The sequence below is a fragment of the Monodon monoceros genome, unplaced genomic scaffold (assembly GCF_005190385.1).
Source record: "Monodon monoceros isolate NGI ecotype Baffin Bay Population unplaced genomic scaffold, NGI_Narwhal_1 Super_Scaffold_3, whole genome shotgun sequence".
Taxonomy (NCBI): domain Eukaryota; kingdom Metazoa; phylum Chordata; class Mammalia; order Artiodactyla; family Monodontidae; genus Monodon; species Monodon monoceros.
In genome coordinates, this window is record NW_021703780.1 from 3,555,360 (window position 1) to 3,570,269 (window position 14,910).

General features: G+C 44.5%; 1 protein-coding gene across 12 annotated transcripts in view; it reads left to right on the plus strand.

Moving 5' to 3' along the window:
- Positions 1-3,997: 3,997 nt before the first annotated feature.
- The window catches only part of PRPF4B (pre-mRNA processing factor 4B), a 40,951-nt gene continuing 30,038 nt past the window's right edge, over positions 3,998-14,910 (plus strand). For all 12 annotated transcript variants that reach the window (XR_003796659.1, XR_003796664.1, XR_003796663.1 and 9 more), the window contains exons 1-2: positions 3,998-4,179; positions 11,410-12,609. Coding sequence is in view for 2 of the 12 variants with exons in the window: in XM_029242455.1 (XP_029098288.1) it covers positions 4,043-4,179; positions 11,410-12,609 (1,337 nt within the window). In the remaining 10 variants the exon portion in view is untranslated. The remainder of the gene's footprint in view (positions 4,180-11,409; positions 12,610-14,910) is intronic.

Below are 14,910 nucleotides of genomic sequence, written 5' to 3' on the forward strand. Positions count from 1 at the left end.
CGTAATAAAATTATGAAAAGCTGTGTATAAAACCCCTTACACCCAATGTAGCAATTGTATGTAACTACATACAAAATCTGGAACTAAACAAAAAAATCAGAACAAAAGAAACAAACTAAAAAAAAAAAAAACCTTGCCTATAGAAATAGCTAGTATTTATCAATACATGCTCCAGGGACTTTCACTCATTATTTCATTTAATTCTTGTAATAATCCGACATGATGGGAACTATTACCCTCACGTTACTGAGGTGTAAAGTGAGGCTCCAAAGGTTAAACACGTGGTGAAGCCCAGGTCTTCCTGACCTGAATGGTCACGTTCTGAACACCACTGGAGTCACTGCTTCATCAGAGTCACACACAACAGAGCAACACTGACCCTACTGGACACCCAGTAACAAAGGAAAGGGCCATCGTGTAGTTACGAAGACATTTACTAAAGCTAGAATTATGTAAAAATTGATAGGCATGGGGCTTCCCTGGTGGCGCAGTGGTTGAGAGTCCGCCTGCCGATGCAGGGGACGCGGGTTCGTGCCCCGGTCCGGGAAGATCCCACATGCCACGGAGCGGCTGGGCCCGTGAGCCATGGCCGCTGAGCTTGCGCGTCCGGAGCCTGTGCCCCACAACGGGAGAGGCCACAACAGTGAGAGGCCCGCCTACCGCAAAAAAAAAAAAAAAAAAATTGATAGGCATGTTACGTGGAAAAGCAAACTATCACATTCCATACAGGAGTACAAGAAATATTTCACGTGGAAATAGGCCCCAATAGGCCCATACATGAATTTTGGTTCAGTTTGGGTAATGGAACTCTGGATGGTTTTCGTTTCGTTTTCTTTTGCTCTCTTGTATTTTCCGGATATTCGTGAATGCGTTGGAGCTGCTTTAAAACAAAGAACAAAAAACTATTTTCATGGAACAAAGGGAAAAGTTTTTGTTTTGTAATAAAGGAAAAACTCAACCCAGTGTCTTCCCAAGCATCTACAAATCCCGTCTAGATCTAAACTGAGTCAAACCTTACGTGTTACCTAAAAGGTCGTCGACATTCTTTGAATTGACATCTGGGGAGTCTGCGCGGGCCAGTTTTCCTCAAAGGACTTAGGATAGCTGTTTGTTTGTCTGCTAACGAGCCACGCTATAACGAGCCTATGAAGAGCTTGGCGCGATCAAGAACTGGGTAGCTTAGAAGGTCCAAGTTTAATACATCGCTTGGCACGGGAGGAACGTCACGCTAAAGCACCGCACTATTTCGGGAAGGTGCGTCTTGCAGGAAACCACTAATACTTGGAAAACGGTAAGAAAAAGTCCAGTGTGCGAAAATGCGTGCGTGCTTGTCCCCCAAACCTTGTCCTCGGGCCGGAGAGTGTGTCCGGCATCCGGGCGCTGCGGTCCCCGAGATCCGTCAGCAGCACCGAGCAACCCTCACGGGTCCGCTCGCAGGCGCGAGGCTGGCTGGGCTCCGAAGGGCGGGGCGGGGCGGGGCGGGGCTGCAGCTCTCCTCAGCTCCGCCCACCCTTTCCCAGGCGCACGCACGCAAGGACGCACGCACGCACGCACGCGCCTCCCTGGGCCGAGAAACGCGCGCTCGCCGAGGCCCCGCCCCTCCAGGGACTTCCGGTGGGCGGGGTCACCCCCTGAGCTCGCTCCCGGCGCGGGATCGACCCAGCGGCAACTACTGCGGCTGCTTTCCGGTGCAAAGGTTCCCGAACTAGGACAGGAAAAAGTAGCGAGGGTGAGAGGATGGGCTTCAAGTTTAAAAATGAAAAGCTGGGCTTAAGTTTGTCGCCTAGTAAACGTTTGCTGAATGATTAAAGTAATAAGTGGATGTTTGCTTTAACTCCGCCTTCAAAGAACCCCGTTTTTCCCAAAACTTCAACGGCAGTATAGTTCGGACTGAGTCCTTGACAAATCCTGTCCTAGTGCACCCTCCGAGAGTAGTACCGAGCGAGAGAAATGTGTTTGCCAGCATCATTTTCTGAAACTTGATTTTTACTATGCTCTTGTTGAAAAACTTGAATGGTTTGTCCAAGTCTAAACTTGAGCCAGTCATAATTAAGCCTGATAATCAAGCCTTCAAGCCTGAACCTTACATCCTGTGTTCCCCACCTATCCTTCGCCACACTCGGTATGCTTAGTTTAATGTCCACATGAAAGCTGCTGCAAAGAAATGCGGAGCGGGGGCGGGGGGGAGGCGAGGGAGGTCAGGGAGATCACGTTATGACTGAGGAAAGATTGGTTTATGAGCGTTCCACGAATCAGCAACAAGGAAGAGACCACAGCTTACGGACAGAGAAAATAAGGAATTTCTGGGTGCCAATCCAGTGCTCTTTCCGTTACCTTTATTCGAAAGGAGTTTGAAAACCAAAGAGCTGTGTGGGTGGGTGCTCAATAAGGGGATGCTAAACCAATGACATTTCTGTGGGAAGCAGCACAGTAAGAAGGAAGAGCACAGACTTGAGAAATTTCAGTTCAAACCGTGTCTTGGCACCTAGGAACTGAGTCATCACAAGCAAGTCACCTTACCTCTGAGTGCCAGTTTGCTAGGCTTCTTTGCCTTAAAGTATATTATTCTACTTTATATCCAAGGTGAGATCTCTTACAGGCTTGCCCTCAATTCCAAGAAGAGATCTGTAATGTCTGTTACACTCTGTTTATTTTCATTTTAAAATTATTTATTTAAAAATAATGTACTAATTTTCTGTTATTTTAATAACATATTTGAGCTATTCTTAACACAATGACACATGGCCTTGCCTTCGTGGGACAGAGAATATAATAAACTGTAAATACAAGGCTGCCATATACAAAATACCTTTGAAAAGATATACAGGGATGAGAATCCAGAGGTAGGAACAATTAGTGGAACTCTGAAATCCCAACCTACACACTATTCGTACATAGATAAATATATGGTTGAAAATATAAACCATTCTTAACATATTTCTGAAAACTATTTCCTTTGAAAGAAGCCTTCTAAGTTATTATACCTGGATTTGATTATTAAGGAGAAAGAGAAATCCTTCATAAGGAAAACAATATAATTAAGGACCATATAAAGAAATGCAACAATGGGTATGTGTGGGGGGAACCCACAAAAATCAATAAATATCCAGGGATTGATTTAGTGTTCCATGTTAATAAAGTCTATGAGGGGAAAATGCTTAACATTTTAACACATTTGGAATTCCAGCCAACGAGGGACTTACTTTGTAAGAGTATTTGTAACTCTTCCTCTCTGAAAATCAAGATATATATATAAGAAGCTCAGATATTCCGAACTCAAATTTCTAGGTCAAACCCAAACTCAGTGGATTATAAGAATAAAAGTGATCATCACCCTGCTTTCAGGTTCCAGAGTATGGAGAAAGATATGTCTCTTTTGAGAGACAGAGAATGTAAAAACTTGCATGGTATTGAAAGCTCTCCAAGAGACAGTAAATGTTTTCTCATACAATGTTTCATTTAATCTCGTTACTGTAAATTCATTATAGAAAAACAAAGTTACAAAGTTAATTCGGACCAATTACAGAACCAGCGAAACTAAACAGGAGTAACGGATTCCTGAATCGTTACCCCTGTACTTAGCAAAAGCTGAAACAAAGTTCAAAAGTTTCAAAGAAATGTATTAATAAAAATAGTTCCCTATGTTCTAGGTACAGCCCTACGTTTCCAGTACTCCTGCCTTTCTACAGTTTCCTTTAATGCCGCTTCACATTGACTTATCTAGACAGTAAAAGGCATTTAAAAGCAGTCATCTTGTTTGCCCCAGTTTGAGAATTTTAACCCATCCGTGGGCCCCACAATGTAACCAGTTCTCGGAACCGCGCTCGCAAGGCGGACACCCCCTTTTTCCACCGGGGTCCTAGAACGTAACGTCGGCTCTAACCCAATCAACGCGCGCCATTAAAGCCCCAGCCCTCGCCGCCGCAGCCCCGCCCCGTCGCGGAAGTGCGTCATGACGCTAGTGCGCCCTGTCCCCGGATGCATTTTATATCCGGATTCTCCGAGCGGTTCTGAGTTCCACGGTTCCCGACGCTGTCGGCACATGCGCGACGGCCCTGCTCCCTCTTCCTCCTCCTCCAGTGGCTTCCACCGTCCGGGCAACCACCGCCACCGCCGCCCAGGAGTCAGGAAGTTCAAGATGGCCGCCGCAGAGGCTCAGTCGCTGCGGGAACAGCCAGAGTAAGTAGTCTAGGAGCGCGGAAGGCCGGCGCCCGGGGTCGGCCGAGGGGGAACGGGCGGAGAGCTGCCCGGGCGGGCGGGCGGGAAAGTTCGGGCCCTGGGGCCGTGGCCAAACTTTGCCTCCCGCGAGGCGTCGTGGGGCGCGGGCGGGCGGCCTGCGCGCTCTGCTCGCCGGGAGGCCGCGGCTGCTGGGTGGAGGGCGGCCGGGCCTGCCGCGTCGTTGCCCCGGGAGGCGTGGGCGCGAGCGGCCTCTACAGGTCCCGAGCGCGCGGCTCCAGCGGGGGCGCGCCTGCCCGCCTGCAGTCCGCGGGGACGAGCGGGGCTCCCGGCGGCCTCGGTGCTGGCCCCCGAGCAGCAGGGCGGCGCGGGCAAGCCCTGAGACCTTCCCTCCGCAGGCGGTTCCCCCGGTGCTTCTGCTGCCCTTGTCAGTCTTAGGACCTGAAAGCAGGGAGGAGAAGGGGTGCCGGGGCCATGCTCCTTGACCACCCCAGAGCTGTAGTTTGCGGCTGGCGGGGTGCTTTTTCCTGCCACCCTGTACTCTACTCCAGCATCCACCCGATATCCCCCCCCCCCCCCCGGCCTATTACTGCAATTTGCCAACTTGCAAACTTGAGACAAAGTAAGATCAAGTCCTCGGTTTTGAGGCCTAGCATTTTTGGCCTGAGTTTATAGTGCTTCTTTGGGAGTACGAGTGGAAGAAGTGGAAATTGTTAGCTACTTCCAAACCCAAGCACTTCATGTCTGTAATTAAGCTAATATAAGGATCGATGCGGCCGAGCGAAAACAGACTTGTACATGCTGCAAGGGTGACTGTTGCTTAACTAAAAGCAGTATCTTGTTTTTCGTGTGTTTGTTAGGAAAACTCAAGAACCTAGAAGAGAATGGATTTTAAAACAGTATTCCTATAGCGATCTTTTTTTTTTTGCATCCGCATTATCTGATTTGTTTCCTGACATCTTAGGAAAGAGGTAGATACATTCTCCCAGCAACTTTGGACTGAGAGAGAGGAGAAATCTTTGCCACCAGCCAGCCCATCGCTTCATTGCTGTGCGTCCAGTTTTGGACTGCTCAGTCATTTGTTTTACTCAGCTAGACAGAGATATTTACGAAGTTTTTCATTAAAGGCCTCTGAAAGCTGCTTTATTATCTTCACTTCAATTTGACTTAAAAGAGGGCAAATGGATTCCGAAGTTCTGGGTAGACTTTGCCTCTTTTTGTTTCTCCTCGAGTTCACAGTGAAGCCCAGTTCCAGTCTTCATGACAAGATGGTCCAAACCTTAGGCAACGCGGCTCATTTTTCTAGTAATCTGTTTAAAGTTCTATAGTATGTCCATTTATTTGATTTCAGGGACAGTTCAGATTCCTTTTGAGGAGTGGCTCAGCCATATTTATTTACATATTCAAATAACACTAGATTTAATAATAATACTTATTTTGGCCCCTGCAGTATGAATGACCCTGAGATAGTCTAATTCCACCTCCCCCCTCCTCGACACTTGTTTTGCATGGAATGTGTGGTCTGTGTGTGTCCCACTTTCACTTATCTGAAAATGTTTTGCCATAGAAAATGACAGTTTGCTAAGAAAGCAGGTACCCTGTTGGCTGCCCGCAGTGAATGCTGCAATGTAGTGTCTTAATAGTTTATTCTGAGGGCACACTGAGGAGTTCCCAGTTACATGGAGTCTATTCCAAGTGGAACATTTAGAAAAGGTAAACGTATAAAATAGTTTAAGCTCCCTGAAGGCCTTTTAGTGGCTTTTACATCTGTCAGTCTCTTTAGCTCAGCCTTTTTCAATGGTTTTAAGCATTTAAATTTTTATATGCACTGACTTACTTGCACTTACCAAGACCAGGTACTGAACAAATCTCACCTCAGTCAGTCCTTCTAACAACCCGACGGAGGTGGATACTGTTATTTCCCCCATTTTACAGATGAGGCAACGGAAGTATGGAGGAATTAAGTTAGCTTGCCCAAGGTCACACTAAGTGACAGATGCATGATTGAAACCCAGGCAGTCTAGTTCTAGAGCCCTGCTCCTGACTTTTGTACTGTGGTCCCTCGCTATACAGTGTGGCTCCTTTTAAAAATAGCCTTTAACCTTTGAAATCATTTTTATTTATTTCCAGTGTCCTAGAAAGGTCCATTTTCATGATATGACAGTTCTAACTCTTTGAAACTTAATATCCCACTTGGAAAAGGTGGGGGGCAGAGGAAGGTTCGTTTTAAGACTAGTTGGTCTTTTGAATCCATTTTTATTTTTACATCTACATAGTCAGAGAAACAGGCTTAATTATTTTCCTTATACAATGCAGGGGCATTCATTTTGCTCCCCCTTGCCCCCAACTGCAAAGCATGAATTGAATGCTTCCCGAATAAGATGTTATTAAGAATATTCTTTGAAAAAAATATGTGAAAGAGGAAGTTAAAATATCGCTAGAGGTTGGTAACTGGTCACTATTTTAAAGTTGTTCCATGGCTATTTTCATTGTGCCAGATGCCCCAAGACCCTGGGTTGTTTGAAGGGTGAAACTTGTACATGTATTTAACCAAACACGTGAATGAATACTGTTTAACACTTCCGTACTGTCTGCACTTTGAATTCAGCTTTGTTTCCAAGTGAGATTTGAAGGATGTTACTCAGCTCTCAGTAAGTACTGGTTTATGACAAACCTGTTGTAGACCAGTTTAGTGTAGACATATACCTGCTAAATGTGTAGTGTTAGGTTGCAAGATGTAAATGTTAAAGTATAAATTTATGTATATGGGATTTATATATGTGTGTTTATTGTTAATATGAACCATCCAGGAAGATGATCAGGTTTCTTTACAAGAAACCTTTCCCTAAAGCTTTAGAAGAACGTTGTTGATAATGAACCTAAATTAACTGACCTAGCACAAGCTCGTGCATTATATGTGATATGTTACGAGTGTCACTTACTCGTTGAGTTCAAGTTTCCCTGATTTACCTAGTCAGACTTCACTCGTTATTTTCTTTGAAATTTGCCTTGAGAGATCAACGGAAGAGGCTGAAGGTCTGCTCTCTGCCTAACCCCAGTATAGGAGAACTCTGGGGTTAGTTATTAAGGTTAACCTAGCTGGCCCTAAGGCACTGGTAGCGTATCATTAGCAGCCTAGTCATTATTTGTTGAATTACATTCATTAAGTTACAAGGAAAACTGGGGTCACTCAAACTGGGACCCAAAACTGGGAATGACTGTTCAGTAACATTGGGTACCGCGATGTCAGTCTTCATTCTCAGAGGCTTTAGGAGCTTGATTTTCTTTTGAAGGAAATTACTTCCTCTGTGGGTAAACTCTTTTTTTTTTTTTTTTTTTTTTTTTGCTGTATGCGGGCCTCTCACAGTTGTGGCCTCTCCCGTTGCGGAGCACAGGCTCCGGACGTGCAGGCTCAGTGGCCGTGGTTCACGGGCCCAGCCGCTCTGCGGCATGTGGGATCTTCCCGGACCGGGGCACGAACCCGTGTCCCCTGCATCGGCAGGCGGACTCTCAACCACTGCGCCACCAGGGAAGCCCCCTGTGGGTAAACTCTTAAGAATTTTGATTTGAAACTCCTTGGAAGACTTTAAATTATAGGAAGCATTGGAAAAGGGTTAAAAGAGCAGATTTTTCTGCGGGAGGTGGTTAAATTTAAATCGTTTGAGGGTATTGCCGTCAAGAACTAGGCATGTGCACTGTATGGGGCACTGGGGGTGTAAGTGAGCGAAAGAGTTCGCCGTCAGGAGCTGCGAGTGGGTGCAGACAGTGTAAACCAGCTGTAGCCAGTGATACCGTCTCTATATGTTACTCTGTGTAGATCGCTTCTTTGACACAACAAATACTTACTGAGTACCTGCTCTAGCTTAGATCATCTTATGGGCCTCAGGGATAGAGCATCGAGCTAAACAGATTCAGATCCTGCTTTCTTAGGGCTTGTGTTACAATAGGGAGAGATGAATAAGAATTCTATTAAGTGGAGGGCAGTTAAGCAGAGAAGGCGCATCTATGTGGGCTAGGGTGGGGTAGCAGTTAAAAGGAACTGGTCCCGAGGCCTGGCTGAGGAAGTGTAATTTGAGCAAAGGCCTGAGGTGGGCGAGGGGCAGCAGCGCTGTGTCTGGGGGAAGCGTGCCAGGCCCTTTGGTGGGAGAGCCCCTGCTGTGGGAGGAGAGCAGTGAGGGTGGGAGGGAACGAGGGGTTCAGGGTGGTGGACGGGTTGGGCTGATAGTATAGGACTCATAGAGAGTTTAAGTTTTTGCTCTGAATAAGGTAGGAAACAGTAGTCAGTTTTCACTCAGAGTGGTGACATGACCTGACATTTTAAAAGCATCTTTGAGCAAATGCAAGAGCTCTGACTTTGAATGTAATACCAGCCTTCTCACCAGCCTGAGATACATCTGCCCTTAGGCGAGTCCCGTCCACCTCCTTGAATGTGAAGTCTCATCTGTCCTGGGGCCATAGGCAGAGGCAGTACTTCTTGAGCACTTTGTGTGACAGTTTAATTTGTATGAACTCATTGCTGCGACTCATTGCTCCGACAAACCTGTGATTTGCCAGTACTGTTATGTCCCCCGTTTTTACAGTGGAGGAAACTGAGGCACAGGGGAGTAGCTTGTCTAAGGTCACATTAGAGGTGTCCCATTGCAGGTGGCATTGGAACAAGGCCGTTTGGCTCGAGGATCCTTGCTCCCGCCAGGATTCCTTAAAATAACATTCTTAGTGTCCGTCTGCAGCTGCACAGTATCCACAGTGGGGAGCACATTTATCCAGTGTCTGAACAATAAGAACAACTTACTTTTGGGGCCCTAGGGTTGTGCTAGGCCTCGCTATCCTTGATGTCTGTTAACCAGCACTTTGCTGTCCTTACTGCGTGCCTTGAGGTGGGTACTGCTCCTTTCTCCATCAAGCTTAAACTCACCTAAGGCCACACAGCTAGTAAGTAGTGAGACCAGGAACTGAGCCCAGGTAGTCTGGCTCTGGAGACTCTACCACCCAACTCTCCTTTTCCTTGAGGGTACTCAGAGGGTCTTCAGACGGTTTGAGTTTGGTTTTTGCTGTGCTCTGCAGCTTGTGGGAGTTTAGGCCCCCAGCCAGCGATTGAACCCTGGCCCTTGGCCGCGAGAGCATGGAGTCCTAACCACTGGACCACCAGGGAATTCCCTAGATCAGGGGTCCCCAGCTCCCCGGCTGCGGACCGTTACTGGTGCGCCGGTGTGTGGCCTGTTAGGAACCGGGCTGCACAGCAGGAGGTGAGCGAGCGAAGCTTCATCTGCTGCTCCCCATGGCTCCCCGTGGCTCCCCATCGCTTGTGTTTCTGCCTGAACCATCCCCCGCGACCCCGTCCGTGGAAAAACTGTCTTCCATGAAACCGGTCCCTGGTGCCAAAAAGGTTGGGGACCGCTGCCCTACATTGTTTGGGTTTTAGCTTATTGACTACAATTTTGTACTTCGGACACTGAGATTTTATATACCTGAAAACCCTTCCCGACCTTAAAAAGGTTCTCCGTACCTACTTCTGTATCTTGAATTAGCCTAGTTCTGTTTTTCTCAAGCTTTTCTCTCTGTAACTCAAGGTTCAGAAAAACCGACACATAGCTCACCTTCTAGACTGTGGGCTGGGAGATTCTAGGGAAGGGAGGTGGTTACCTGTATGAGGTTGTAGTCTATACAAGGATCAAAGTTGAAATGTCTTTGTATCTTCACCCTAAATCTGTGATTTTCCCCCCTCCTTGATAAAGCCATGTTGGTTTTTTCTTTTTTAAACACAAAAATTACACTTTCCTTTTCCAAATCTCTGAGAAAATTTGATGATCCCAGAACACTACTTCATCTATTCTGTGTCTTCTTATACCACATTTGAGAGAAGTCAGGCCAGACTAAAACCTGACTCAGCTGAAGACACGGCTTCCTCTGCAGCACTGTTTAATACTTTCTCCTTTCCCACAGTGCGTAGTGCCAGAAATGGACATTGGCAGTCTGGCGCCCCAAATTCAAAGTTCGTGCCATGTGGTAGTTGTATGTTCTCCATGTTCTCCACACCCCCTCATTGTTGTGAGCGAGTAACTTCACAAGCATGCTGTGCTGTGTTGTGCTGCTCGCCCCGCCCTTCATCCCCCAAGTGTATTGAAGACTGAGACCTGGCTGGAGGACCATAACAGCAGTATCATTACAGACCATCCATCCAGTAGCTTAACCTTGCAGTTCCTGAGCCTCTGACTGTCTCAGCCGTGTGCTTCCAGAATCCCATACTATATCTTTTCATCTGGAATTGGTCTGCTTGATATCTTAACCTCCGTTAGACCAGTCTCTTCCACAAGTTTGACGCCCCGGTAACACTGATCTTTTTTCCTATATCTAAAGTACCCCTTAACCCTTGTGGTTAATTTCTTACTCATTCTTTAGGACAGTGTTACTCACCCTTTTTTTTTTTTTTTTTTTTTTTTTTTGCGGTACGCAGGCCTCTCACTGCTGTGGCCTCTCCCGTTGCGGAGCACAGGCTCCAAACGCACAGGCTCAGCGGCCATGGCTCACGGGCCCAGCCGCTCCGCGGCATGTGGGATCTTCCCGGACCGGGGCACGAACCCGTGTCCCCTGCATCGGCAGGCGGACTCTCAACCACTGCGCCACCGGGGAAGCCCAACTTTGAAGTTTTTAACCCTCGGGATGTGTTTACAATATCAACATCAGCCATCAGCCGCCTGTGCACATGGAAGGGACTCCGCTGCTTTTGGGTGTAGCTCTGTATTGGCTCTAGAGACTTAAATATGTGTACACTCCTGAATCCAAGTGGAGAAGGAGATGCGTGTCCCAATATATGTCATTACTAATGTTTTACGGAGAAAGAAAACGGGAGGGGAGGTCCTTTGGTGTTGAGTTGTGTGGGAAATGCTGGTTTAAAAACCAAGTTACTTGAGTGACTGTTTAAGGAAGTCAGCATTAACAATTTGTTGCACCTGGTTTGGATTCCCTTCCTTATTCTATTCAGTATAATTATGTTAACCTCCCCCATTATGTATTTCCTGTAATACTCTTGGTATTTGAGTTCAGCCATTAGAAACAAATTAAAGTTACATGACTGTTCAACTCAGTTCTTGCCGTATCCCTTTGAAATGAAATATTTCAGTGACTAACTTCATGTGTCCCGTTGAGATGCATTTTATCAGTGCTGTTATTTTGTTATGATTCTGAATGCTTGATAAACGATGTGACTTTTAAATGTGTTTGATACATTTATAGGATGGAAGATGCTGATAATTCTGAAAAGAGTGTAAATGAAGAAAATGGAGAAGTATCAGAAGACCAATCTCAAAACAAGCACAGTCGTCACAAAAAAAAGAAGCATAAACACAGAAGTAAACATAAGAAACACAAACATTCTTCAGAAGAAGACAAGGATAAAAAACATAAACATAAGCATAAACATAAGAAACACAAAAGAAAAGAGGTTATTGATGCTTCTGACAAAGAAGGTATGTCTCCAGCAAAAAGAACTAAACTTGATGATTTAGCTTTGCTGGAAGACTTGGAGAAACAGAGGGCCTTGATTAAAGCTGAACTTGATAATGAGTTAATGGAAGGAAAGGTCCAGTCTGGCATGGGGCTCATATTACAAGGTTATGAGTCTGGCTCTGAAGAGGAGGGGGAGATTCATGAAAAGGCACGAAATGGAAATAGGTCTAGTACTAGATCTTCAAGTACGAAGGGGAAACTTGAACTTATGGACAATAAAAATAGTACAAAAAAACGAAGTAAAAGCAGATCCAAAGAACGGACTAGACATAGGTCTGATAAAAAGAAAAGTAAGGGAGGCGTTGAAATAGTTAAAGAGAAGGCGACGAGGAGCAAGTCAAAGGAGAGGAAAAAGTCCAAAAGTCCCTCCAAACGAAGCAAGTCTCAAGATCAGGCAAGAAAGTCCAAGTCTCCTACCCTTAGAAGGCGCTCTCAAGAGAAGATTGGGAAGGCCAGATCTCCTGCCGATGACAAGGTGAAAATTGAAGATAAAAGTAAGTCAAAAGATAGGAAAAAATCCCCAATTATAAATGAAAGTAGAAGTCGTGATCGAGGCAAAAAATCTAGATCCCCAATTGACTTGAGAGGTAAATCCAAAGACAGAAGGTCACGGTCCAAAGAGAGAAAATCGAAACGGTCTGAAACTGATAAAGAGAAGAAGCCAATTAAATCTCCCTCTAAAGATGCTTCCTCTGGGAAAGAAAATAGGTCACCCAGTAGAAGACCTGGTCGTAGTCCCAAAAGAAGAAGTTTGTCTCCGAAACAACGTGATAAGTCAAGAAGAAGTCGATCTCCACTCTTAAATGATAGAAGGTCTAAGCAAAGCAAGTCACCTTCTCGAACTCTGTCTCCTGGTAGGAGAGCCAAGAGCCGATCCTTGGAAAGAAAACGCAGGGAGCCTGAACGGAGACGCCTTTCTTCGCCAAGGTAACTTGACTGCAAAGCTGTATTGCAGCAGATTTCAGAGGAGAAACTAGAACTTGTGGACAATAAAAATGAGATGGTAATGAGTTTTATAGTGTTATGTATAACCCTGTCCACTAACTATATTAACGTTTGCACTTTTTTGTCAGTATCTTGACTCTAGGTGATTTTTAATTTTATTGACATTTTTAAAGTTCTTAATTTAGTATTTGATGTGCAGAATCACTCCTTTAAATCCAAGTAATTTGGCTGATGAGTCTATGTATGCCCATTTTATGGGAAAGGAGATTGTATAGTTCCAGAGTAGGGATTGTTCTTTGAACAGTATGGGCTGACAATTTAAAAAATGGAGGTATCAGTTTAAGGATTGTGATCTGTCCATTCTTTTGAATTGACATGGTTTTGAATTCTGACAATATGATTGGAACTACAGTTGTCTTTTTTGGTCCCCAAAATATAATTAAATTAAAACTGGAAGTTTTTTTCTGTTACTAATTCATATACTTGTAATCTCATTGAAAAAAATAAATAGTACCTCTTAAGTTTAGGAAGAATAGTGTAAGAAGTGATTTTATTTCTTATCAATAATAATGAAAATATTTCATATACATTTGGTCCATCAATTCTTTTCTCATAAGCTCTCATGATTGTCTCTCATGAAGTGGAGTGATCCTCATACTTAATTTTTTTTTGTCATCATTTTTTTTTCACATCTTTATTGGAGTATAATTGCTTTACAATGTTGTGTTAGTTTCTGGTGTACAACAAATTGAATCAACTATATGTATACATATATCCCCATATCCCCTCCCTCTTGAGCCTCCCTCCCACCCTCCCTATCCCACCCTTCTAGGTGGTCACAGAGCACCGAGCTGATCTCCCTGTGCTATGCGGCTGCTTCCCACTAGCTATCTATTTCACGTTTGGTAGTGTATATATGTCCATGCCACTCTCTCACTTCGTCCCAGCTTCCCCTTCCCCTTCCCCGAGTCCTCAAGGCCGTTCTCCACATCTGCGTCTTTATTCCTGTCCTGCCCCTAGGTTCATCAGTCCCGCTTTTTTAGTTTCCATGTATAGCTGTTAGCATACGGTATTCGTTTTTCTCTTTCTGACTTAATACAGAGTGAAGTAAGTCATACCTAATTTATAAATGAGCAGATAGATTGAGAGGTTATCTAACTTACCTAGGGCCATAGAACTGATGAGGAAAGGCACAGGAGGGATTTTGGCGGAGACGGGAGGGTGTTGTTTAGATTAGTCCAAAAGCTACTTTAGAAACTGACTTTTTAATGTCTTTATATTCAGTAATTAGACATGAGAAATTACCAACCAAGTTTCCCTTAAAAGAATGTCGGCTTATACCATGCAAAGATAACTCTGAATTCCTAGCCATCTACTGTTGCATGTTAATGTTTCCTGTGTATGGGTATAAATCTGAACTGGCCTTGAAGTTTAAATAAATCATCCTATGTTTTGAGAAGCTTCAAGAATGCTATTTTCAAAGTGCTGTATCTTAAGAGATCCTGTTGACTCTTCTAAGCAGTGTAATGAAATGGCTCTGCCTGCAGCTCTGTGGAGACAGTGTTGCTGGTGTTATCTGACGTCGTTCTTAAGGTCCTGTTCTCTTTCTGTTGCTTTCAGTTTGAAAAGGAAATTCTGAGGAGGAGTTTATCAAGGACTAGAGTTGAATATTTGAAACAAATTTTTATTTTTAGTTGCAGAAGAGATACATGCTAATTTAAGAGAAATTTAAATCGTGCTGGAAGCCTGTAAATTCACTTTTTCCATCCCTCCTCTGCTGCCACTCCAAAGAAGACTGTCTCTTTCTAGCCCCTTTACTATGCACATACAATTGTATGTATGCGCTTTTTCTTAAAAATAGGATTCATACTATTTATGTTAACAGTGATTTTCTTTTTTCATGAAACACTTCTGTGACAATACATAAGGATCGTTTTTAATTCTTCATATATCAATAATAGCAACATGGTATTTCACAGTGTAGATGTACCATAATATATTTAACCATCCCCTTGTTGAAACTGATGAAAGTTGAGGTTGGTTCCAGTTTTTCATGATTGTTTGCGAAGACATCCATTGGTTCTGTGTTAAGTTTCTTTTAGAATAGATTCACAGAAGTGGAATTGCAGTCTGAGATTATGTACATTTACATTTTAGAAAGTTAACTGCCACATTTCCTTCCACATAAGTTGTACCAATATTTACTTCGATGACTAGGTGGACTATCCTTTTCCCTAAACTCTTACCTGTATTTCCTCTTCTGAGGTTAATGTTGACTTTTAA